Raw genomic sequence first — 26,325 nt, forward strand, 5'->3', positions numbered from 1 at the left:
TTTCAGGCGGCTTTACATTGAGTAAGAGGAGGGTACTTGAGCGATTGAATCTGCACCTGGAAATGATCACAGCACGTGGGCCAGTGAGGCAGCAGCTTTCACACGTTGCCTGTACTGGTGTGTGAGGCTTAACCGGGCATAAGGGGGCACAAGAGGGCCTAGCATATTAAAACAGTGCCTGACACAGGAGGCAGCATATTAAGGCTATACCTGGCATGTGAGACATTGACAGATAGCAGACACTGGCCACATTAGGTGGTACTGGCATAAGAAAGCAGTGGTCCTGGCCTGTGATGGTTCCACTGTACGTATTGTATATTGGGGCAGCACAGTAGGCAACACAAGCTTGAAACTTCCAGTACTATTTGTTATTTCATTACTCAGACAATTGTCATAGTTTTTTGTAACTTCCTGTGATGGGGCAAGCATTGGGTGAATTGATGTCCTGGTAGCCCCTCTTCTCCCTGCCCCCTGTGCATGTGCTGCCCTGTTTCTTCTGGTCTTTCTGTCTGGAGCAAATCATCAGAGGTGCTTGAGTCTCCCAGATTTTGTTCTGCTGCCTTACCTCTGATTCACAAAGTATAACACTAGAGAACAGCGGGAACGACCTGGAGCATCCCAGAGATGCTTTTGAGCCAAACATTGTTAATCACATTAGCACATGGCAGCTCCAGATGTGCACCAGTTTCAGGCTTTGTCAATAAGGTGAGGTAGCTGGAGCAAATCTAAGAGGCTCCGGGCAGCTCCAGATGTGCTCCAGTTTTAGGCTTTGTGAATAAGGTGAGGTAGCTGGAGCAAATCTAAGAGGCTCCGGGCATCTCCAGAATTGCTCCAGTTTTAGGCTTTGTGAATAAGGCAAGGTAGCTGGAGCAAATCTAAGATGCTCGGGCAGCACAAGATTTGCTCCAGTTTTAGGCTTTGTCAATAAGGTGAGGTAGCTGGAGCAAATCTAAAATGCTGCGGCAGCTCCAGATTTGCTCCAGTTTTAGGCTTGTGAATAGGGCAAGGTAGCTGGAGCAAATCTGAGATGCTCCTGGCAGCTGCAGATTTGCTACAGTTTTAAGCTTTGTCTATAAGGTAGCTGGAGCAAATCTAAGATGCTCTGGTAGCTCGAGATGTGCTCCAGTTTTACGCTTTGTGAATAAAATAAGGTAGCTGGGGCAAATCTGAGATACTCTGGCAGCTCCATATTTGCTCCAGTTTTAGGCTTTGTCAATAAGGTTAGGTAGCTGGAGCATATCTAAGGTGCTCCAAACCGCTCCAGATGTGCTCCAGTTTTAGGCTCTGTCTATGAGGTAAGGTACCTGGAGTAATTTAAGATGCACTGGGCTGCTCCAGATTTGCTCCAGTTTTAGGCTTTGTGAATAAGGTAAGGTAGCTGGAGCAAATCTAAGATGCTCGGGCAGCTGAAGATTTGCTCCAGTTTTAGCCTTTGTGAATAAGGGGAGGTAGCTGGAGCAAACCTAAGAGGCTCCGGGCAGCTCCAGATTTGCTCCAATTTTAGGCTTTGTCAATAAGGTAAGGTAGCTTGAGGAAATCCAAGATGCTCCAGGCAGCTCCAGATTTGCTCCAGTTTTAGGCTTTGTCAATAAGGTAAGGTAGCTGGAGCAAATCTGAGATGCTTTGAGATTCCCCTAATTTTCTCCAGTGCAACTCTTTGTGAATCGGCCCACAAAGTCTATTGTCCCAGTCTAGTGGGCTCTTCCTTGGCACTCCGTTCAACTTTCTTGCATCATTAACAGCCTCTTCTCCATACACAGAATGCATAGCCATATATGCGGTGCTTTACATTATGTGGAAAGCCATAAGTGATATCAAGATAGCCAATATCATTAACGAGACTTTATGCATTGGCAGAGACACTCGTACAACATTGATTGCAACTCTCCTGTAGGCAATGAACGCTTCCATTGTCAAGCTTTTGCTGCTGCAAACCTTGTTGCCCTCACAATACTCGGGTAGGGAAGTGGGGACAAGCGAACGTTAATGTCCTGCACCTGCCATTGGTTTCTATTGCTTGGGTCGATAACTTGCCAGTTTTAGCACTGGGATGAATGAAGTGTGCCAATCAGTAATGTGAGGCTGACAACTGAGTTTAGTTTTCTCAAGGTCTGACATTTTATTTTAAACAAAATCAATAAATAAAACCTAACTAAGCCTACTCTACCAGAGATTCCCTACCTAGTCTAGAATCTAAGGGGAAACCTCCTAGCATACACCAAATATTGGGGAGGACATTTAGGGATAACAAAGAGATGTTCTGAGGATGTGACAGATTTAAACCTTTTAACTCCAGATTTTATCAATTTAGGCTAAACCATAGATGGCAATTCATCTGAATGACAACAGGCTATAGCCTCTCTCGGAATAGTCTTATGAGAATCCATGTAAAACTACCATGTGTCACCCTGCGGCATCTCCCCACTACTCTGGGCCTTGTTTCCACCCAGTTGATCCTCCTGCAGTACACCACTCCCAGGATTGGGATCAAGAAGCGTCTGCCCTCTCCTGGCCACTTGGGAGGAGGCTATAGGCCCTGTCCTGGTGGGGTAATCCACAGGGCTCTCCACAACACCCACATCTATTAGATAACTCTAGAATTGTGTCATGAAATGTATGTAGTTGAACATTGATGCTTGTCATGGAAACCAATAGAATTATTGAAACACTGCCCCCAATTGGAATTCAGCACCCTATTTTTAAATAGGCTGAACTAGTTTTTCTATATAGGACTTTGGGAAGCCTAGGCACTGTGACGAATTGCGGGATTCAGTCACTTATCCCCAGGGGGGAGCCTTTCCTTGTGAGGTTAGGTAGGTGAGCATGATAGGCGATATCCTCCCTAGGGACAGAGGCAAGCGGGACATCACCAGGAGAGACTCCCCGCCCCTTGGGGACAAGGACTCCTGGTTCTAAAAGGAACTCCCTAAGTCACTCGATCACAACCCATGGGTTACAGCTACAAGAAGCCAAGAAGAACAAACTACCATTTACTATTGCGGAATAGCATCCATTGTGCATGAAAACAAACTTATATTACCAATACTGAGAAGAAGAAGAGTGATCGAGCCATACAGAACACATTTTAAAGTGAGAAAGGACTATACCTCTATGCTGGGGAAGACCCAGCTACATGTCATAAAAAGAGAATGAGGAACTCTAAAGTCATAGAGTTTCAAACCTGGGCTGCTGTGACAGCTGAGAGAAGCTGAGAAGTGAAACGGCATCTCACAGCCGAAGAAACTTGGGAAATGGAACTCCAACCAAGAAGCCGAACCGTGAGTGGTGGCGCGACCGCAACACAGTGGACTGTCCAGTCTGACAACAGCACCGAGACCATGAAACCTCCTGCATCGCCGAACGAGCAGAGAGGAAGAGAGTCCGAAGAATAGAAGAGCGCAGCCAACCTGACAGAGGAGGAAGAGATTGCCATTCTGTGGGCATGCCCAGTGACGCTAACCCCAAGAAAAGGAGGTAACAGGGACAGCGGGAGACCCGGCAGGGATATCGAAAATAATGAGCATATGAACCATACTCATCCCAGTAAGAGTGAAAAGTGGAAGTCAAGTGATAATCATTACTGGCACAATCATACTCGTCCTAGTAAGAGTGAAGAGTGGAAGTCAAGTAATAAACATTACTGGAACAATCATACTTGTCCCAGTAAGAGTGAAGAGCAGAACCAAAGTGGGAATCATTACTGGAATGTCCCTACTCGTCCCAGTAATAGAGAAGAGTGAAAGCAAAATAGGAAACTTGTTGAAATGTCTTTAACCCAGATAGGGAACAGAGTGGAGATTAGGTCCACAACGAGTAAGCTATATAGAAAACCAAGAAAGATAGAGAAGGAACCTCACAAGGGAAAAGCATGGAGCCAAGGACGCATTAGAAAAGCTGAAGAATGCTATTTCTGAACTGTATGAACAAGTTAAAGTAATGGCCAAGAACTACCTGAGGATGAACTACTAAAGTGACTTTGCTGAGAAGCAGAAACTGGGAGAAGGGAGTCATTCTCCTGTGCCTTGGTTCTTTTTGAATAGTGGCAGGGACAGAATAGATTATATCTGGGCAGAGGACAGTTCTTCCTTTTGGATTCAACGAACATTGATGAGAACCTTAGTTAGTTTGTGTTGGGTAGGGAAAACCCTTAGTTTAGGAAGAACTAGGAGTTTATTTATTTTACCTCTCAAAATAAAAACCTTTGAAATGGAAGACACTTGTCTCTGTCCTTCTTCTGACCCGCTACAGTACTCACATCTAAGGTGTATTACTTCATCAGGGCACCCTATGAAACACAGTCTTCACCTATGTGCTAACCTTCTCAGTGTATAAACCTCTCCATTGGTTGGGGCTTGTCTACCTGGTAAAGCCATATCCACCGTCCAGGCACTCAGGATCGGCTTCCAAAACCAGTTGTCTTTTCTAACATGGAGATACTTCCATTACACAGGAAAGGATTAGATGCAAAAGGAATTCCTTCCTCTATCCCCATCACCATGAAGCTTACCAACCGCAAAGCTCTGAAAATGTTTGTCTGCCATCTGGTGTTTGCACCATACCCATCCTAATCCACTGGCAATGTATGCCCGCCTCTCTATGGAACCACTGCTTCAAATATTCATCCTTTGGCCCCCAATTTCACACTATGCACTTAAGCAGTCATCAATCGGCGTGTGAGCAAAATCAAGAACAAACAGTACGTGTAGTGGAATTCCTGGGGCCCCTCAAATCTACTGATGGTGACAACCACACAGGATACATGCGGGTCTTGCTTTTTTTGGGAGCTATAAGTAATTCTATATATTTTCTATATCTTCAGCTTGACATACTCTGAAGGTCTCCGAAACCCTGGTAACTGAGACCACCACACCAGAAGTATTTTCAAAAATGTATTATTTTCACCTTCACTTGCGACCTGAACATGAGGTCCGGCAGCTCTTTGGATTAAGACTCTCACTGAGGGCACAGTCGCTGATGCACTGGGAAATTGAAGGACATTCTCTTCCAGATCCCAGATATGAGTTCGTAACCAATTTGCAGAGTCTTCTCACGATTTAAGGTGAAATGAGAATTCCCTAAGCCGCGATGTTGGTAGGTGATATGATATGACTGGCTATTTATTCCCAGAGGTTTCTAAGCGCGGACCCGGGGATTTAACCTGTGTTGCTCCATGTCGTCTTGCTTCCAAGGCAAGCACATTGCCCATGACACTACGGAGACTATCACTGGTGCCCACCAGTTCGCAAAATCCCATCAACGGTTCAACTTTTTAGACAGAGTAAGATAGCTCTTTACTGCAGCGGCCCATAGATGTTAATCAATGGAGGTGCAGAAGAAGGTTACATTCAATTGCACCGTCCAGCACCTCTGCTCCGTCACTATCCATTTATCATCCAAGTTGGATATGCTTGTATAGCAGGCCCATCTGTATTGAACCGCATCCGCTTTCGGGGATCTAGCTTTCCTACGACCATTATGTATCTACGTTCACTGACGTGCCACTCTCGCAGTGGGCGTAATTCCACAAATCAATGCACTAAAACACACCTGGGTGCAACAGCGTCTTTAAGATTTCTTTCATCCTCATGCGTTGGCCACTGGCTCAAGGTCTCCATATTCTAGCCGTATTTTCTGTCACATGGAGGTTTTACCGCCCACCAATAGCTTTCCTGGTCTTGATTATAGTGCTTACAGGGCAGACATTCCACATGGAAAGAGGAATTATGACCCCAGAATCCATCTATCTGTCCACACCTGGCCCACCTATTCTTTTGAAAGTTAAATAAAATGTATAGTTTGCGGGCACCGTGTCCATCCGCAAAATGCAATTTCCCTCACTTTGAGGATCATAAACAGCACAACACCTTGACTGTGACACTGTCCTCTCAACTGTCAGTAAACAGGGTGACCACCTGCACCCACAAATGTTCAGCATTCCCAGGTAGGCTGTAGGTCACTGTAGGAAATTGAGCTGGTTGGACGCTCTCCTCAGTGTCACCAGATACTGTGATTTTCCGAACTTTGCTTAACCCCATTTCTCGAACTGAAACTATTCTTTGCTCATAAATATTTAATTATTGTGATACCAACTCAAGAACTTGAATAACAAAAGGCATAAAATGAAGCCGAAGTATCTACCCCCTCTATTATACTTACATATTTTAATCAACATAGTGTCTTTTTTTCCCAACTAGTAACTAAACATTTACTTGAGAGCCTTGATATCTTCAGAATGTGTTTCATGGAAGTACTTTTGAGAACAGCAGGGAAAACAGATTATGCAGATTACTGTATAGGACATCACCCATGACCTAGCCAGTAATAGGATGTAGTATATAGTGTAGGTTGATGATATACCTTTTCAATCCGCCTAGGTCCCTCCAGGTTAATTGCGCTCTATAAAGGCAAAAACAAATAAATAAATAATGGGATTCTTCCATCCAACCGCTCTCCGACCCCTCAATCTGCCCAACGATGGAGATGTTGTTCCTGCAGGATTAGGTTTCAAGATCTCTTGCCTTTGAGGGGAGTTGTGCGACATCTTTGCAGTTAGAAACCTCTTAGTGTGGAAAGCCAGTGACATTTCCCTATTGCAGGTGACCTCTCTATGAGTTGGTGTCAATGTTTCTTAACTGTGCCCACTGTTGAACAGATAAATGGAAGTTTGCAGTGGAAAATTGAGCATAGATTGTGGATGGTGGAGACTAGTGTAGGGGGGAGACAGGGCAGAGGTAGTTGGCCCGGTGAGCTGTCATGAGTATTCCAGATTCCAGTACACTGGGGAACATAAGAGCCCTTGTGCCATGCCTTGCATATCAGAGTGCCCGATGAAGCTATGTCTCCTCTACCCGCTCACCTCCTAAGATATGGAGAGACAACACACACACATTCAGCCAACAGAAGACCAAGAGGCAACCAAGCATCCAGGCTAGACTGCGACTGCTCTTGACTGGTGCAAACAAAGGTGTTTACTCACTACAGTAAAAGGATCTTAAATTCTCAGATTTTATAACATGACCTAAACATAAGGCACAGGTGAAACCACCGGTTCTCAGGGTTAACCTCCTCTTTGACAGGCAGCTTGGAATTCAATCCAGAGGTATCTGGTCATTCCATCCAATTTAATTTCATCTAACACTACACTATTGAATTATATGCAACGAAAAGCCTTACCGTCGAAGTACCCTTTTGTTGACTATAATTCGATGGTAGTATCGAAATGAATAATATTTGTTTTTTTGCAGTAGGGTTACATTAGGGTTAGGGTTGGGGCTAGGGTTAGATTAAGGCTTACATTAGGGTTAGGGTTGGGGCTGGGGCTAGGGTTAGGGTTAGGGTTGGGGCTAGGGTTAGATTAAGGCTTACATTAGGGTTAGGGTTAGGCTTGGGGCTACATTAGGGTTAGGCTTAGGGTTGGGGCTAGGGTTAGGGCTCGGGCTAGGGTTAGATTAAGGGCTACATTAGGGTTAGGGTTAGGTTTGGGGCTACATTAGGGTTAGGGTAGGGGCTAGGGTTAGGGTTGGGGCTAGGGTTAGATTAAGGGTTACATTAGGGTTAGGATTGGGGCTAGGGTTAGATTAAGGTTACATTAGGATTAGGGATGGGGCTAGAGTTAGGGTTGCGGCTAGTGTTATAGTTAGGGTTGGGGTTATGGTTAGATTAAGGGTTACCTTAGGGTTAGGGTTGGGGTGGGTGTGGGGGTTGGTGGGGCTAGGTGTGGTCCACCCCCCAATATACAAAAAAAACTTTAAAACGTTACAAGGAGCTGGCCAATGCCGACATTTCAGGACTGCACAGCTCCATATGCTTTTTAAAATTACAACAAAAATGCATTGAAATGCTATCTTTTAAATGTAAAAGTGCATTTCCGTTGAAACCAGTCCATTTATATTTGCGATGGACTGGTTTAGATGGAAAAGCACTTTTACATGTAATAGATATCCTGTCGATGCATGGGTAACCGATGCTTTGGTTTTGATGCTGTGCCATTTCGATGCTACAGATTTGATGAAATGGCTAGGGTTAGGGTTAGGGTTAGGTTTGGGGCTAGTGCTAGAGTTAGGGTTGGGGCTAGTATTAGATTAAGGGCTACATTAGGGTTAGGATTGGGGCTAGGGTTAGATTAAGGTTACATTAGGATTAGGGATGGGGCTAGAGTTAGGGTTGCGGCTAGTGTTATAGTTAGGGTTGGGGTTATGGTTAGATTAAGGGTTACCTTAGGGTTAGGGTTGGGGGATGGGTGTGGGGGTTGGTGGGGCTGGGGGTGGATTCACCCCCAATATACAAAAAAAACTTTAAAACGTTACAAGGAGCTGGCCAATGCCGACATTTCAGGACTGCACAGCTCCATATGACGTTTTAAAATTACAACAAAAATGCATTGAAATGCTATCTTTTACATGTAAAAGTGCATTTCCGTTGAAACCAGTCCATTTATATTTACGATGGACTGGTTTAGATGGAAAAGCACTTTTACATGTAATAGATATCCTGTCGATGCATGGGTAACCGATGCTTTGTTTTCGATGCTGTGCCATTTCGAAGCTACAGATTTGATGAAATGACTAGGGTTAGCGTTAGGGTTAGGGCTAGGACTGGGGCTAGGGTTAGGGTTAGGGTTAGGGTTGGGGTTGGGGCTAGGGTTAGGGTTGGGGCTAGGGTTAGATTAAGGCTTACATTAGGGTTCGGGTTAGCCTTGGGGCTACATTAGGGTTAGGGTTAAGGTTGGGGCTAGGGTTATATTAAGGGCTACGTTAGGGTTAGGGTTAGGTTTGGGGCTACATTAGGGTTAGGGTAGGGGCTAGGGTTAAGGTTTGGTGCTAGGGTTAGATTAAGGGTTACATTAGGGTTAGGGTTAGGCTTGGGGCTACATTAGGGTTAGGGTTAGGGTTGGGGCTAGGGTTAGATTAAGGGCTACATTAGGGTTAGGGATGGGGCTAGGGTTAGGGTTGCGGCTAGGGTTATAGTTAGGGTTGGGGCTATGGTTAGATTAAGGGTTACCTTAGGGTTAGGGTTGGGGGGTGGGTGTGGGGGTTGGTGGATCCACCCCCCAATATACAAAAAAAACTTTAAAACGTTACAAGGAGCAGGCCAGTGCAGAAATTTCAGGGCTGGACAGCTCCATATGACGTTTTAAAATTACAACTAAAATGCATTGAAATGCTATCTTTTACATGTAAAAGTGCATTTCCGTTGAAACCAGTCCATTTATATTTGTGATGGACTGGTTTAGATAGAAAAGCACTTTTACATTTAATAGATATCCTGTCGATGCATGGGTAACTGATGCTTTGGTTTTGATGCAGTGCCATTTCGATGCTACAGATTTGATGAAATGGCTAGGGTTAGGGTTGGGGCTAGTATTAGATTAAGGGCTACATTAGGGTTAGGATTGGGGCTAGGGTTAGATTAAGGTTACATTAGGATTAGGGATGGGGCTAGAGTTAGGGTTGCGGCTAGTGTTATAGTTAGGGTTGGGGTTATGGTAAGATTAAGGGTTACCTTAGGGTTAAGGTTGGGGGCTGGGTGTGGGGATTGGTGGGGCTGGGGGTGTATCCACCCCTCAATATACAAAAAAAACTTTAAAACGTTACAAGGAGCTGGCCAATGCCGACATTTCAGGACTGCACTGCTCCATATGACGTTTTAAAATTACAACAAAAATGCATTGAAATGCTATCTTTTACATGTAAAAGTGCATTTCCGTTGAAACCAGTCCATTTATATTTGCGATGGACTGGTTTAGATGGAAAAGCACTTTTACATGTAATAGATATCCTGTCGATGCATGGGTAACCGATGCTTTGGTTTCGATGCTGTGCCATTTCGAAGCTACAGATTCGATGAAATGACTAGGGTTAGCGTTAGGGTTAGGGCTGGGGCTAGGGTTAGGGTTAGGGTTGGGGTTGGGGCTAGGGTTAGGATTAGGGTTAGGGTTGGGGCTAGGGTTAGATTAAGGCTTACATTAGGGTTACGGTTAGGCTTGGGGCTACATTAGGGTTAGGGTTAGGGTTGGGGCTAGGGTTAGGGTTAGGGTTGGGGCTAGGGTTAGGGTTGGGGCTAGGGTTAGATTAAGGGCTACGTTAGGGTTAGGTTTGGGGCTACATTAGGGTTAGGGTAGGGGCTAGGGTTAAGGTTTGGTGCTAGGGTTAGATTAAGGGTTACATTAGGGTTAGGGTTAGGCTTGGGGCTACATTAGGGTTGGGGCTACATTAGGGTTAGGGTTAGGGTTAGGGTTAGGGTTGGGGCTAGGGTTAGATTAAGGGCTACATTAGGGTTAGGGATGGGGCTAGGGTTAGGGTTGCGGCTAGGGTTATAGTTATGGTTGGGGCTATGGTTAGATTAAGGGTTACCTTAGGGTTAGGGTTGGGGGGTGGGTGTGGGGGTTCGTGGATCCACCCCCAATATACAAAAAAAACTTTAAAACGTTACAAGGAGCTGGCCAGTGCAGAAATTTCAGAGCTGGACAGCTCCATATGACGTTTTAAAATTACAACAAAAATGCATTGAAATGCTATTTTTACATGTAAAAGTGCATTTCCGTTGAAACCAGTCCATTTATATTTGTGATGGACTGGTTTAGGGTTAGGGTTAGGGTTAGGGTAGGGGCTACGGTTAGGGTTAGGGTTAGGGTTAGGGTTGGGGCTAGTGCTAGGGTTAGGGTTGGGGCTAGGGTTAGATTAGGGTTAGGGTTGGGGTGGGGGGTGGGTGTGGGGGTTGGTGGATCCAACCCCCAATATACAAACAAAACTTTAAAACGTTACAAGGAGCTGGCCAGTGCAGAAATTTCAGGACTGGACAGCTCCATATGACGTTTAAAACTACAACAAAAATGCATTGAAATGTTATCTTTTACATGTAAAAGTGTATTTCCGTTGAAACCGGTCCATTTATATTTGTGATGGACTGGTTTAGATGGAAAAGCACTTTTACATGTAATAGATATCCTGTCGATGCATGGGTAACCGATGCTTTGGTTTTGATGCTGTGCCCTTTCGATGCTACAGATTCGATGACATGACTAGGAATCTCTCCAGACCATCTACCTGGCAATTACTTTCACTGGCCAAGTGCACAAGTGTGTTCTGCAGCTATCACAATGTGACACATACAAAGCACTGGATACAATGACCTAGTGCAATACTCATGGAAGGGTAACTCCTGTTCTGCCTATTAAAGGTAGGGGATTGGTTTTCATTCATGTGTCAACATGTTCTGGGAAAGAGATAATTTCAAACAGCTGCTTTGGACCCCCTTGGAGTTTGCGGTGCAGCGGCGTGTCAACTTCATGTTTCAGGAGATCCCGTGATAGCTGATAAATCTATCTCAAGGGCTTGGATACAAATGAAAAATGCACATATGTACAAGATTAATTGTAAAGGACACGCTACACAAAATCTGGACACGTGTCATCTCTTTGATGCATGAGTCCATGAGTCTCTTGGTTTCAGAGAATGGTTTTTCAGGAATGAATGTTATCTTTAGAAACAAATCTAGCCCCAAAGTGTTGTCCTGGGGTGTCACATCACATCTGGGGGAACACCTTCATTAAGGAGGCGTCTGCAAGGGCATCAGTTATTGTAAGCATGAATGAGAGTCTGAAATCGTTGGCTCGCATATGGTTTGGACTATATCTCCCATCAGCCCGAGCCAACACAGTCAATAGCGATGGCTTGTTGGAGTCATTGTCTAAATCATCTTGGGTCCCACAGGTTGCAGACCTCTGAGTGTAGAAAAACATACTTCTGCTCTCTTTCTTGGGAGGCCAAAAGAGAGACTCTTTGTGGTCATTCTGAACAGGTACATTGAAGATAGCCTAAGTGGTTTACTATCTACCATTGCAAGAACCCACTGTGATCTTTGACCTGATGTCTTTTTAGGAAGAGGTTCCATGAAGAAGCGACTGTCTTCTGTTGTGCCTGTGTTGTCGAGGCCCTGGATTATCTGCACGCTAACGGAGTCATTTATCGGGACCTGAAGCCTGAGAACCTTATGATGGATCAACATGGATACGTCAAACTGGTAATGTTTGCTTATGATGCTGTCAACCATTGCAATGCCAACTAGGCTTTGGGGGAGAGACAACCTTGTTGAGTCCACAGATAGAATCTGGATCTAAGAGCGAAAAACGCTTCCAGTATACTGACGCTGGAGAGGGCACTCCTTCTCAATCCTTCCCATCTCTGTTTTCAGGGGGGACACCTCAGTATTCCTCATCCTATTCTGTGGATACATCCCACCCTTCTTCAACAGTATGTCCCTGTATTCCAACTGTCTGATGCTGCACAGATTACGCTCGGGGGAAGCGCATCACACTATTTTGCCTCTGTTTTTTCGGTATTACCCAAATTGATCGCACAAATTTGAACGAATGGCAGATTTGACAGAATTCACCATTAGCTCGAATTTGTGCGTTCAATTTGAAGCCGAAAATACCAAACATGAAGGGCGGGGGTTGCAGGGTTGACCCCTGCTCACCATGTTCGGTATCTTTGGCCTCAGCGGTTGCAGGGTTGTCCCCCGCTTCCTCAACATTGGAAGCGGAGGACACCAAAAAAAAAAAGAAAAGAGGACCCTGCAGCGTCGGATCCAACCCGCGTTAGAGGGACGGAACTGATGCTGCAGGGTCAGGAGAGGCAGCAGATGGAGAAAAGGTAAGTGGGGGGATGGGAGGTTTTATTGGGGAAGAGGGAGGCCATAGATTGGTGAGTTTGCCCGCAGTAAAATTGTATTCACGACGAAATCGACTACAGTCAATTCGACCGTGAACCTTTCTGCCACAGTCAAACAACCGAGATTCGTTTTTTCCGGTGCCCTTCTGAGTGTCACACTTACCTCCAGTGGCTTGCAGACCAGCATCGACTCTATTGATGATTTCAGAACATAATGCCAAGATGTATATGTGGTTCTAGGCTCCAAGGACAGGCTGAAAATGTATGTTGTCCTGAAGGGCGATGATAGACCAGTGCTCTTCCAAACTAATAACTGGACCGGCTAGCCTTTTCTTCACAAATGTAAAAGTGTGGTGCCTTGGGGCTAGAGAACTGCATTCACAGGACAGCGACCCAAACAAAACACTCAAATCATGGAGCCTAGATCCTAATGCTATCTGAAGGCCCTCCAGCACACCAGATGGGTGTAGTAACCTTGTTTTCATGGGAGGCTAAATTCACACCCTCACTTCACCTCGAACAGAAACAATATTTTAAGTGCAAATTCCGGGTATCAGCATTCTCCTGCATAGCGGCGAGACTCTGGAGCTCTCTACAAAAGCCAATACGCACAACAGATGATCACCTCAAGTTCAGAAAACTGTTAAAAACATGGCTCTTTAACTCACCAAGCTAGATAGGAAACAGCATAAAAGGAACTCACCAACACATCACAATAGAAACACTGAAGACAATGAAAAACATGACTGCCTGAAACACGGCCACCCAAAGAAATAAAGCATCCTATTGGCAAACAACCCCAGAATGACAGTAACTCATCCAATCAACACAAACTGCAGAAAAAGACTCAGACGACGGCCCACTAAAAACTCTCCAAACACTCTGCACACTCACCCTCCAGCACTGAACAGATCAGACATATACATCTGACGCAAAACAACAACACAATTTCCAACTTCAAACTGCAGACACGCCACAACACCTAACAGGAAACTAAACCAATCACACACAAATGATCCCATACACGCTCATGCACCAAACACCACATACCATCGACAAACTAAAAACAAACCAGCGCACAGTGACAGGTTTTTCGGAGCAGGAACTACCAACAGCACATCAAACTGCTCTTGTGCTTTTCCCTCTCAATCCCAGTAACTAACCGCACCCAACCCGCTTCCTTTCCAGATCCGCCAGAGCGCCTGGAGACCATGCAAATGGCAGCGTTGTGTGGTGTGAATCACAGTAACATAGCATAGCTTGGCTAAGATGGATGCACCCATTTTGCTTCGTTAATGGAACGTCTCAGGCACAGGATGGCCTGGAAAAAAAATGTGTGCCTGGGCAAACATTTTAAGAATTAGTTTGTCAGTTTCTGGGAATCTCCAGCAAATATTCCGGTTTTTTCCCAAGTCTTTGAGAACTTTTCTTGATGCCTAAATCTCCTTTTCGAACCACGATTCCCCAGTGACCAGTGATTTGTGGTAAAGTGGCATTTTAAGCCACTCAAATACCTCCTCCAGCCATCATGTAAAATAATATGAATGTACTTATATATAGTGATTTGTCTAAAGCACTTTAAATAGAACATTTTTGATAAACAATTATTATTAACCAACTGAAATAGGTACTCATTGAACAACCTCAGAAGCATAAAAGGCTGAGTTTGTGTTGCCCGGATTTTAACATGCGACCTTCAGATCACACAGCGATCTAAAACTAAAGCATTCCATAGGTACACCGTTGTTGAAAAAACCCACTTTGCACCCAGAGGTCCTTCAGAACTATCGACCTATTGCAGAACTTCCTTGGCCTGCAAAGAACCTTGAGAATGTGGTCACCGGTCAAGTGCATGAGTTTGTGGAGAAAGAATTATTGCTGGACATTTTTCAATCAGGTTTCAGAGCTAGATTTGGAACCGAGACTGCCCTGTTGTGTGTCCAGGATGATTTAATGGAGGTGAGCTCTCCTTCTTGACGATGCTGAACCTATCGGCAGCCTTTGATACAGTGAATCATCATATTCTCCTGGACCGATTGCGGGAGGTGGGCAGGGTCTCGGATCACGCCATTAACTGGTTAGACTCCTTTTTGACAAATCGTCAACAGCAGTTTAGGCTGGGAGAATTCCTCTCGAATTCCATCAAGATGTGCTGTGGAGTCCCGCAGGGATCCTCCCTCTCACTGATGTTATTTAACTTGTATATGCACCCCTTGATGGATATTCTGAGACGTTATGGGATGAGATTTTATTCCTATGCGGATGATACCCAAATCTACATCAGGATTATTAATTTTGATGAAGTGTTTTAGCACTGCTTAGACGAAGTGAGTCAATGGATGTCTGATAATTAACTCCAGTTGAACGCATCTAAGACTGACTTTATTCTGTTTGGACCAAAACATCTGCTCAATGCTGCCAAGGAACAGTCCATCCCGACCTAGTTAGGCTCTAACCTCAGCTTTGTTTCTAAGGTTAAAAATGTAGGCTGTATCTGGCAGAGCAACCTGGGCAGTGAAGGCCAGAGTGGAGCGAAAGTCCAGGCAGTCTATTCTTCCTTGAGATTGCTACGGAAGTTACTGCCGTACATTCCGATTGATGATCATGCCTTTGTGATTGGCGCTTTGACAAATGCACATCTGGACTACTGCAAAAGCCAGCTGATGGGCATCCCACTTAAACAGATGCGGAGGCTCCAAAAGCTCAGAAGGCAGCAATTAGATTAATCTTCAGGTTGGGCAAGACAGCTCATGTTTCCCCTTCTCGTCGTGTTTTGCATTGGTTAGCAGTGGAAGACCGTATTAGATTTAAGGTGGCTTGCCTTGTATTCAAATGCTTGAAAGGCATAGACTCAATATATCGGCAAGACAAGATTCAACGGTTTCAACCACTGAGAGATTTACGTTCTAGTGATTGTCTGCTTCTGGCAATCCCCCCTTCAGTGCACGCAACAAGGGAGATAGAAGATTTGCAGTTTTCACCCCCAAGCTCTAGAATTCGATTCATAGAGGAATTAGGTTACCCGAATCACTCTATCAATTCCGTAAGGCTTTGAAGACATTCCTGTTCAGATGGGGGCTTTTTCAGAGTATCGTTTTCTTCTGCCTTGGCATGGACTCTTGACCTGCTTCTTTTCAAATGTTTTGTTCCAGCTGCGCTACTATATGGTTTGGTCCGTTATGTGTGCTATATAAGTGTACAAATACAAAATACAAATACAAATTCAAATCTCAGCAGCAAGCACTCAACCTACTGAGCCGCCTTACCAGCTTTAGCATATGCACATTTGCACGCAGAAACAACCTGTTTGCATGCGGCGTGTGACAAATCACACCAAATAAAAAAGAAATATTAACAGTTATCTATGAAACTCTGGCTTATGGACACAGTCTACACCTGGAGCATTCAAGTTATATGGAGTAACCACAGCTGTTAATGCTGGATTGATGAGTGTCCTACATCCGGCAACACAGTGTGCAGTGCCCTTCACCTTGTGGCTTCCATACTATAGCTCCTCCATGTGTCTAGTTTTTGTGGGGTGCTTACATAGCTGCAGGGGTGCTGGCTGGCAGTTTTCCCAATCTCAGTGACCGGATAATCCGTGCCTTTCAGCATGTTGACAAACTGAGCCAGAGCAATCATAACTAGTGCTTTAAATGGGCAGGTGCTTGCTGGTTCTGGGTACATGCACTTCTTTTATTTGAAAGACCTAGTGCCGGCACTTCTCAGCAGGAGGCCAATACTTTTAATGGAGGAGTAACGGCACTTCCCAAGAGTAAACAGATGCTCTGGGATAGTGAGCACCTGCACTTGTGTGTTTCCTTCTCAAGCACTGGTGCTAGCAATGTCCCCCATCCCGGGCTGGAGAAAGAGTGAGTGAAAGAGTGTGTGTGAGGGAGATAGAGACTTGAAGTGCCAAACCGTTGTTGACTCACTCTCCCCTAAATTATTATTGCTGCCTCTTTCGAAGCCTGTGCGTTACTCCCCTCTCTAATCACCGCCTTCCTTGAGCCTGTTTCCCTTTCCAGTCCCCCCAGAGGCCTAGCCAGGATTGTCTAACAAGTGGGGCCTGAAGCTAATGTAGTTGGACCCATGGCAGTGACATTAACATCTGTAAATGCCCACATAGAGCTGCTGAAGGGGCATTCACAGATTCTGGGTTGGCCGTGCCCACTCAGGCCCTACCCTGTCTACGCCTTATACCCGTTTAATTGCTCTGTCCCATACTGTTCTGATTCCCCCTCTTCTGGGCCTGTGAAGTCCCCGTCATAATCTCACCTGTCACGTCTGATTATTTGTGTGACCCTTTCACGTTGTGTACCTCTCCTGGCAATGGAATTCTGGAGCCGGTTAGGGCTACATGGCCGTGTCATACCTCTGCCCTCCCCTCCCTCCGAGGAGTATCTTGGAGTTGCTTTGCTCCCCCGCTGGAGTTCCTGAACCTGTCACCGGCCGTCCTTGCATAATTAGATGCCCAGCCACTGCTTGGCCTGAGCACAGGCTCCCTGCACTTTATCTGGTCCGTGCGCAGCTAAAGCACCTTTTCATATCCATTCTTTGAGACATGTCACCAGATCTCCAGTGTTTGAGACACACCACCTGCCCTCCAGTGTTTGAGACACCCTGCTAACTCTCCAGTCGTTGAGACACCCCACTAGCTCTCCACTGTCTGAGGCCCTCCATCTGCTCTCCAGTCTTTGAGACATGCCACCAGCTCTCCAGCGTTTGAGACACCCCACCTGCTCCCCAGTGTTTGAGATACCCTATCTGCTCTCCAGTGTTTACCACACCTCCTTCCCATTGTTTGAGACACCCCACTAGCTCTCCAGTGTGTGAGGCCCCCCACATGCTTTCCAGTCTTTGAGACACCCCACCTGCTCTCCAGTCTTTGAGACACCCCACCTGCTCCCCAGTGTTTGAGACACCCCATCTGCTCTCCAGTGTTTACTGCACCTCCTTCCCATTGTTTGAGACACCCCACTAGCTCTCCAGTGTTTGAGGCCCCCCACATGCTCTCCGGTCTTTGAGACACCCCACCTGCTCCCCAGTCTTTGAGTCATCCCACGTACACTACAGTGTTTGTAATGTTAATATGCCAAATGCAAGGAAAACAACTAAGCATGGCATAAGTAAATGGATCACATGTAACGAACAGGCCGTTTTGGAGAAGATCAAGAAGTTGTACGCGGCAACCTGGGCACCACTAATAACGGAAATCTTCAGAAAATGCCAGGTCACAAGATCCATCCCTGCCACCTGGAAAACTGCTAATATTGTCCCAATTTATAAGAAAGGCCCTAGGGATGACCCGAAAAACTATAGACCCATAGCGCCATTGGATGTGCTGGGAAAGCTTTTCAGATCTCTGATTTTGGACGAATTCTGGGATTGGCAGAAAGAAGCAAAAACACCAGATCTGTTCCAATCTGGCTTTGAAAAGAACCTAGGCACCTCTGTCAATATTATGATCAGCATTTTGAAGGCAAGAGTCTCCGAGGGCCATCCGACAATATTCATAGCGTCGATAGACTTGATCCAAGCATTCGATCGCGTAAACAGGGAGAAATTGTGGGGAAAACTAGAAAAACTAAAATGTCCACCGTCGCTTCTAGACCCTGTTAAAGCCCTGTATAGTGACACCTCAATCCGAGTGCAATTGAATGAAGCGGGACTGTTGTCAAAAACCATAAAGACGGCAAGGGGGATCAAGCAAGGCTGCCCCTTGGCCCCAGCTCTATACAAGGCATACATGGCTGATATCGTGGACGCAGAAAACGATACTCGTTCATTCCCACCCAAAATAGGAGACTCAAAGGTCACGCGACTGCTCTACGCTGATGACATCCTTCTGCTGGACCAAACGGCCATAGGCCTACAGCGTCAAATAGATAGTCTTTCAACCTATCTGAAGAAAAATTACCTGGATCTCAATACAACCAAAACCAAGATAATGATTATGGAAAAATCTAAGAAACCAACCAAAATATCACATTGGTTTGCAAACTCGGAAAAACTAGAGACAGTGAAAAGTTTTAGATACTTGGGGGTGAAAATCTCTCGTAGCCAAATAGAAATTACTATGCAAGAGCATCTCTTCACCAAGACAAAGACAATCGCAGCACAAGCCTTATCCTTGGAAAAAATTTACAATTCTTCCAATAATAAAATTCTTCAAAGCAAAAGCCACGCCAGCAATAACTTACGGTGCAGAGGCAATGCCACAACTTCCATCTACACTATGGGCAAAATTAGAAGGCCTATTTTGGCGTAAAGTACTAAGACTTCCCAACTCTACTCCCATAACAGTAATTAGACGTGAGCTGAGCCTCCAATCAATGAAGTCTCTGGTCGAAAGAAATAGCATGTTATTCCTGGGGAAAATTCTAAGGAGCCCACGTCCAAAAATTCTTGACATTTTTAAAGAAATGACGAGCAAGAAAAATCTAATGCTGACGATATGGTATAACATCTTATTAGAACAGGCAGAAAAAATTGGCTTCTCAGAATGGGACATTGAACGCATTCCTGGGAAACTTAAGGAAAAGTTAAAAATTCAAGACTGGATCGAGGCACTGGAAAAAGCAGAAGAGTTTACATCCTTGACCCATCAGACAATTAACACACAAAGAATTGATGAGATCAGGAGGTACTTAAAGAAATTTCCAGATAAGCGACTACGAATAATCTTTTTAAGAGCGCGTCTGAATGTCTTGAAGACGAAGGAAATTCTATTTCTCAGGAAGCAATCAAAGGATAACAAATGTCGCTACTGTACAAGTTTAGACATCCAACAGTGCGACACCTCCTCCTTCACTGCCAAGAAACAGACAAACCAAGAACAACTTATCTACGACCACATAGACTTAAATATCTGACGTCAAGCGAAGAAGATTGGTGGAATAGGATAATGAGTGGAGATTCTATGACTCTGACTTTGGCAACAGCTAAGTTCCTAGAGAGTCTGGATTTAGAAGGAAAGTCAAACGCACCAACTCTACAGGAAGAAACAAATATGCCAAAGTAAATCACCATTCCTTATACCAAGAATAAGGACGGCACAAACTTCTAAAGCAAGGAAACTATTTTGTAAAAATTGTAAATTCAATTAAACACAAAAAATAAAAAATGTTAATATGGACCAGGACAGTCCCAGACTACCCAGAGGATATGAAGCCAGTCAAAATCAAACTAAATACCAAAAGGCAAAACCCATCTTAATCGACATCCGAAATAAAGCGGGGACAGCATACAAGCATCAAAAGCTTGGAGCTCTTGATTAATTCAACACAAACAATGGAATAAATACTCAAAAATCACCATTGCGGACATCACAGCATAATCTCTCTGAACAAAACCTACGGGGACTAGGGATTGGTAAAGGGGATTGGCTTCATAAAGACTCTATAAGTGTAAAACATTTAATGTGGTTATGTCAATCTGATGGCTCCAGCTGTGACCACATCTAAATTAATAAAAAATCAAATACATCATCTTTACACCCCATTATTGGTTGGGATATAATTTGCTGGGTGGCCTAACACTAAAGATTCTAATTGGTTGGCATTCTGTCAACCAACATTGAACTATTGACAGGTCGTCAAGACATGAGCCAGACAGCAGTAGGGGGAGAGAGGTCCACGGGCTGCTTTCCATTCAATTAAAACATATACCATCCCTTATTCCTATGCCATGAGCCAGGGTGGTTCCTTTGTGCTTGGCCTTGTACAATGTCTCATATCTGGCTGTATGTGTAGCGAGCACAGCATGTGTCTTATCTGTGTTGGTTTCTAATGAATAGACAGTGTTCGCCAATTATTGGTTATGTGTGATGGGACCATGGTTGGAATAATTCTACCCTGCATTTATTAGGCTTTTAGCTAATATTAATATGAGTGTTATGGTTTCTTTTTCCACAGGGGACACTATTGAGTTATTTTGCATGGACTTTTCCTGGCTTATAGTTTGTGTGCACCTGGCTAACAATGGTCGGTTGTTCTTGTCTCAACTTTAATTAATCTGGGAGCATAGTTCTGTGTCCTGGGACTTGCTATCTCGTGCCTTCTCTGTAATGTTATGACCCTCCCTTGTTTCGTGGTAACCTTAGCTCTGGTTGCCGGCTACTGCCTGAACTCTGCACGGATCTGTATTTCTGTGATTTTAGCATCTTGAATTCTCAGGAAGCCTTGAGGCCCTACGTTTGATTAAAAGCATGTTGCGGCTTCTATATTGGAAAAGATGGCTTCCCATTTCTGTTGCGTTTCTATGTTAGTGAGTTATATTTGCATGTCGTTCATGTTGCATTCAGCTTATACATTGCTTATGTTAGTTTTCTTAATGTTTTATGGATGCTAAGTTAATATTCAGCAAAGTAAAAGAGTTGATGGCTGGAAGTTTTAGAATCTCTGGCATTAATCTGGGCCACCCTCCCGACCATCCTTCTTCGCCTGCCAAGACATTACAAAAGGGGATCTGGCTGAAACATGTCTGGGGATTCTTGTGGTCTTGTGCAAAAGGGATGGGTCTGAGCAGCTTGGACTGGGCTGCTCCTTTGGGTGTGGGATGAAGACTAATTTGCATATAATATGGTCTTTCTCCTTTTGTAATGGCTTGGCAGGCAAAGAACAATGGTCTGGAGGGTTGCCCGGAGCAATGCCAGAGGTTAAGGTTTATTCTAAACTTTCCAACCATCACCTTTCTTGTTTTGCTTTGTTAGCATTCTTCATGTATAAAGGCATATATTACCTAGTGTTCATGTTCTTCATGTTGAGTGCACGTTTGCTTTGTATCTAATGCATGCACATGTATTGTGACAACGGTCGTTTGGTTACTCTTGCCATCTTCAGCTTAGATCGTGCCCACCTCCTGCTGTACTTGCCCGGCATAAGGGCGGTATGGTTGATTTAGTGAGTAACGTTTGTCACCTGTGCGGTATTGGGCTGGGGGAGGGGCATAAGCTATGGATGACGTATTCATCTGCCTGTCAACAGCAATAATCCCCCCTTCCCTTTCCTCACAAAAGAACACAAATAATATCTTAAATCCTAAGTCAATTCAAGTTCCTTGGCGCACTTCACGTGTCCTTTTGGATTGGAGGACGAAATTACTACTCTGCCTTCTCTCCAGATACCCACATTGCAGTCAGTCGTTACTGATGAGACTGGGAAGCTTGGAGTGTGCATAGAGGAGGATCACAGTGCATACTCAGGGCCCGGCTGTGGGGCAACGAGTATCCAACTCTGAGACCAGAAGAGATCCACCATCCATTCAGGAAGAGCATAAAGGACCTCCTGATTGCCAATGGCTTGGCTATGACTCCCCCCCCCTTCTTTCATGGGACCTACCCCCATCTCTGCTACCTGATTATCTCAATCAGCCCACCGCCACCACAACAGGTCAACCCCCAAACTGAGGGGATTAGCGCATGAGAGCAAAGCAGAAGCACACCTTGGATAACAAAGGTGCAGATGGGTCATTATGCAATAGAATTCATAAATAATAATGGCGCAGCAGTGCACAAAGAATCGATTGTGTAGGTCAGACTTAAGGACATCCTCTACCTACGCATTCCATCATGTGGTCCTTTTTAACCAATTCTCTTGGTTTACATAGTTATGCCTGCAGTATTACGGTACACCACGTGAGGGTCTGTTGGGCCATCTTTAGGATCAACTAGACTCTTTGCTGATGGCCCTAGGTCAGGGACCAACCCTGCTGTGGTAGCATGATAACCTACTGAACACTACTCGAAGAACACCAGAAAACTCTTCACCCCTTTGGATAATAAAAGAACCTTAAGCCATCACTGACTTATGGTTCTTCCTTGAGCTAAACACACCGCTAGCGTTCTTGTCCCAGCTCATAGAAGGTGCTTTTCCATATCCTTGCAAATGGCTAATGCTTTTGGACAACGGAGAGGAGAAAGTCCTACAGTATTTTCACTCTCTTCATACAAGCAGGAAGGGTATCATTATTTGGTTTATGTAGATGGCAACAAGTAGTTTACAGAAATGGCAGAGTTAATGATGTTGAGATCCAAGCGGCAACCTATTACAGTTTCCCCGGATAGGCAGTGTGTGACGGTCTCTGTGGTTATGTTTTGTTATTTAGGCATTCAAGTAGACTATTCGGTAGATTTTGAGATCAGAATGGGCCAGTCCAATGAGTGGCACTGTAGGTGAGAGAGGGTGCCTTGAACTCGACTCTCTGTCATTGATATGATATGATATGATATGATCGTTTATTTATATAGCGCCTATACACAATGGGCCTCATTACGACCCTGGCGGAAATCGAAAAACGATGGCGGAAATGCAATACCGCCATCGAATAGCGCTCGGTGCGATTATGACCCGTCACCGCAAAGTACGATGCCATTAGCGACACCGTAGTGAACGCCAACGCTAACTGCACCAAGTACGCGCGCGCACGCCATGCCAAACCGTAATTACCACCATGGCGCAACGGTACGCGAATTCTGACCCTAGCGGACATGCACCTAACGCCATCAAGCACGGCGGAAAGTACCATTCCGCCATGGTGAGAAGTACGGCATCGCGAACCAACCGTAAACGGCCCCACTGAGTGCCTGTACACCGCTCCCTGGCCACATTGTACAACTCCCCGTAGGTGCAATGAAGTCACACAATGCAACCAGTGAAATGTACTAGTCATCCATGCCTGCCAACGAACAAATGAATCTCAAGAGGGGCCAATGGGAGCTGCAGGGCACAGATGGCACGAATACAGAAGCTATCCCAATGGACATGACCTCAGTCTCCCACCAAGAAACGCACGCAAACACAGGCACCTGTGACCAGCAACATTCCGAAAATCACATCATTCCACCAATCCACCTGGCTGACCGGCATCTGTTACACAAAAGCTAATCCCCCGCCCCTGAGCATGACATCATTAAAACAGTCATATTGGCAGCCCTTATCCCTGACCTCACTGGGCTTCGTAGGCAAACGCGCCCAGCACAGTACCACGCAACTATACTCCGAAGCTGGAACCCAATGCAGATCTCCTCACAATACATCGCTCCCCAAATAGGAATATGCCACATCACTTGCAAAGAAGAACGCTACACGGTCCATATCAGAATAGAAATTTAATGCACAACAAATTCACCAAGCCCATACAGCCATTAGGCCATGAACTCCAAAACACATTTCACCATTGTGGGCTGCATCCGCAATAAATGACCAGCTACTTCTTGTGTGACGCCCTGTTCCTTCATGGTACACAGGGGCTACATTCTCGTACGAAAAGGCAACATGGAAGCGCCTAGAACCGCAGGGCCGTCCCAATAGGGAGGCACTAGTCCAGCTGAAAGGCCGAAATGTTGCTCCTAGCCACTAGTACTGCGTAAGGGCATGTGGCCCATTGGCGATCGTCCCATAAGATCGTAATGCTGCTCCACTGATTAACACGAAGCAGCAGGTGTCGGGAGTAAAATCCATCTGCAGGAGTGGCATACAGATGGCAGTGGCAAAAGGGGAGGAGATACCTGTCAACCAAATGAAATGAAAAAGAATAGTATGGCCATCAGAACTACATTTGAATTACTCACTTCAATGATCACACCAAATCCACAGCCATATGCATGCTAGCCCACTCCAAAGGATCATCACCACCCAAAAACCACTTGCGAATCATAACTATCTATATCGAGGTGAAAACACCATCACAAACGAGTGTACCTGTGCATGCGTCTGTAAAAACAGAATCCATCAGATGGGATTGGTAACGTGTATAGACACAAGTGTCTGAAGGCGCGTCGAGACAGGGAGGGCTCAACAAGGCCAGATAGACGATGGTCCCACTATGGCAGCCCTGCATCACATAGCGCAGGGGAGGCGGACAGATTCCAAGAAGCCCTGTACATGGCAAACTCTGTATCAAATCATCTGTCCATGCATCCATTCATCATTCCCTCATCCCGTAATGAAAACGCCTGTTTCCATACTCACATAACATGTGAAATTTCCATTGAGTCTGTGCGTTATGCAGCCTGCAAAATCCACTGTGCCCCAGCCCGTAATTCCAGTGTTGTGAAGTAACATGTATTTGGGAACGTCCGGCCTCATCGTCCACTTCGCCATTGCGCATCCCAAACTATTCATATCAATCATTGCATCCTCGCCATGGCCCCTGTCCCAAGGACATTGAACAATAGAACGTTATATTTGCAGTCAGACCTGTGGGCATCTCCTCGCCGCTAGCTGAAAACCGAAAGCGCCGCCCTTCGAATTCCTCATTTGCAACATCACATCGAAAAGGCATCTGTGGCCGCTTGAAATCACAAATTAATCCATCTAGTGCGGCTGTGTGTGAAAATGGCAACTGCCTTCACTCACAAATGGGACGCCCAGCCCGTCGTTGAACCTCGGTACAGTGATGCATGAGGGTCCACCGTTACTCGAGTACTACGTTCCACTGACCCTTCACAAGTCTGTTCGCGACTGCAAAGATAGTATGTGAAACAATGGGACCATAGCCGAATGAACATATCAACCAATGTTACACTGCCATCGGGTACAAATACATGATTGCAATAGCAAGATGCCATTCGTCGAATTGCAGCGTTGTGTGCGGGACGTGCTCGCCCAAAGGGGAGAGCAGCTTGCACAGGTGGAATGAATCACCACAGGTGGAGGCCATACATCCTGAAAACACATAAATTGCACACCCAGTCTCCTCCCACAACCACACCCACTCCGAAATGCTACCGGCAGGACTAGCTATGTTGGCCCTGGGGGACCTGATAGCACTGCAAGTACTCCAACTTCAAGAAGAAGACGAACACCAACTACAACCGGCCGCACGGAGGAGACGCAGGAGGAGGAGGAGGGCAAGGCAGGGCCAGCAAGGGCCGCCAGCACAGCCACTACCACCACGCAGGCAGCCCGCAATCCCACGCCTCCGAGCACATCCGTTCAACCTCACTGCTGAGCAGATCCACACCCTCTACCGTTTGGACCGGGACACCATAACCGCCATTGTGGACATGACACAGGCTGACCTTGTCAGCATGATAGATAGCCCAACCGCCATCCCACCCCTACTGAAGGTGGTGTCTGTACTCCACTTCCTGGCCACAGGCACCTACCAGCACACAGTCGGACAGTTGCATGGCATTTCACAGCCACTGTTCTCACGGACACTATTGCAAGTGCTCGATGCCCTCCTGCAGCACGCACACGACTACATCTCTCTACCACGCTCGGAGCAGGAAATTACCAACACAAAAGTGGGATTCCATGCACTTGCCGGCATACCGGGTTGCATTGGTGCCATCGACTGCACCCATGTGGAATTGGTCGTCCCACATGCCATGGAGGCCCAGTACCGCAACCGGAAACAATTTCATTCTCTGAATGTACAAATGGTGTGTGACTCCAACAGGATCATTACACATTGTTGTGCCCGATTCCCTGGATCAACCCATGATTCTATGGTCTTGAGGAACTCTACAATACCACGCTACATGGAGCGACACGCAGGGAACAGATCCTGGCTACTCGGTGAGTCTCATTTCATGCATGATGATGTGGGGTATGTGATGCGGCAATGACCTGGCAGGAAGGGGGGGGGGTGCGTACGTAGCAATGGCATTCCACATAATTTGTTTATCGTCCACATACAGGTGGTG

The 26,325-nt window shown here is 45.6% G+C and overlaps 1 protein-coding gene across 2 annotated transcripts in view; it reads left to right on the forward strand.

The window, feature by feature from the left end:
- Positions 1 to 26,325, forward strand: part of LOC138453056 (cGMP-dependent protein kinase 2-like) — a 524,549-nt gene that overhangs the window by 438,772 nt on the left and 59,452 nt on the right. For both annotated transcript variants that reach the window (XM_069605521.1, XM_069605520.1), the window contains exon 16: positions 11,880 to 12,021. In XM_069605521.1, coding sequence (XP_069461622.1) covers positions 11,880 to 12,021 — 142 coding nt within the window. The remainder of the gene's footprint in view (positions 1 to 11,879; positions 12,022 to 26,325) is intronic.

Source organism: Ambystoma mexicanum, chromosome 4p (genome assembly GCF_040938575.1).
Source record: "Ambystoma mexicanum isolate Mex_15411 chromosome 4p, UKY_AmexF1_1, whole genome shotgun sequence".
NCBI lineage: Eukaryota > Metazoa > Chordata > Amphibia > Caudata > Ambystomatidae > Ambystoma > Ambystoma mexicanum.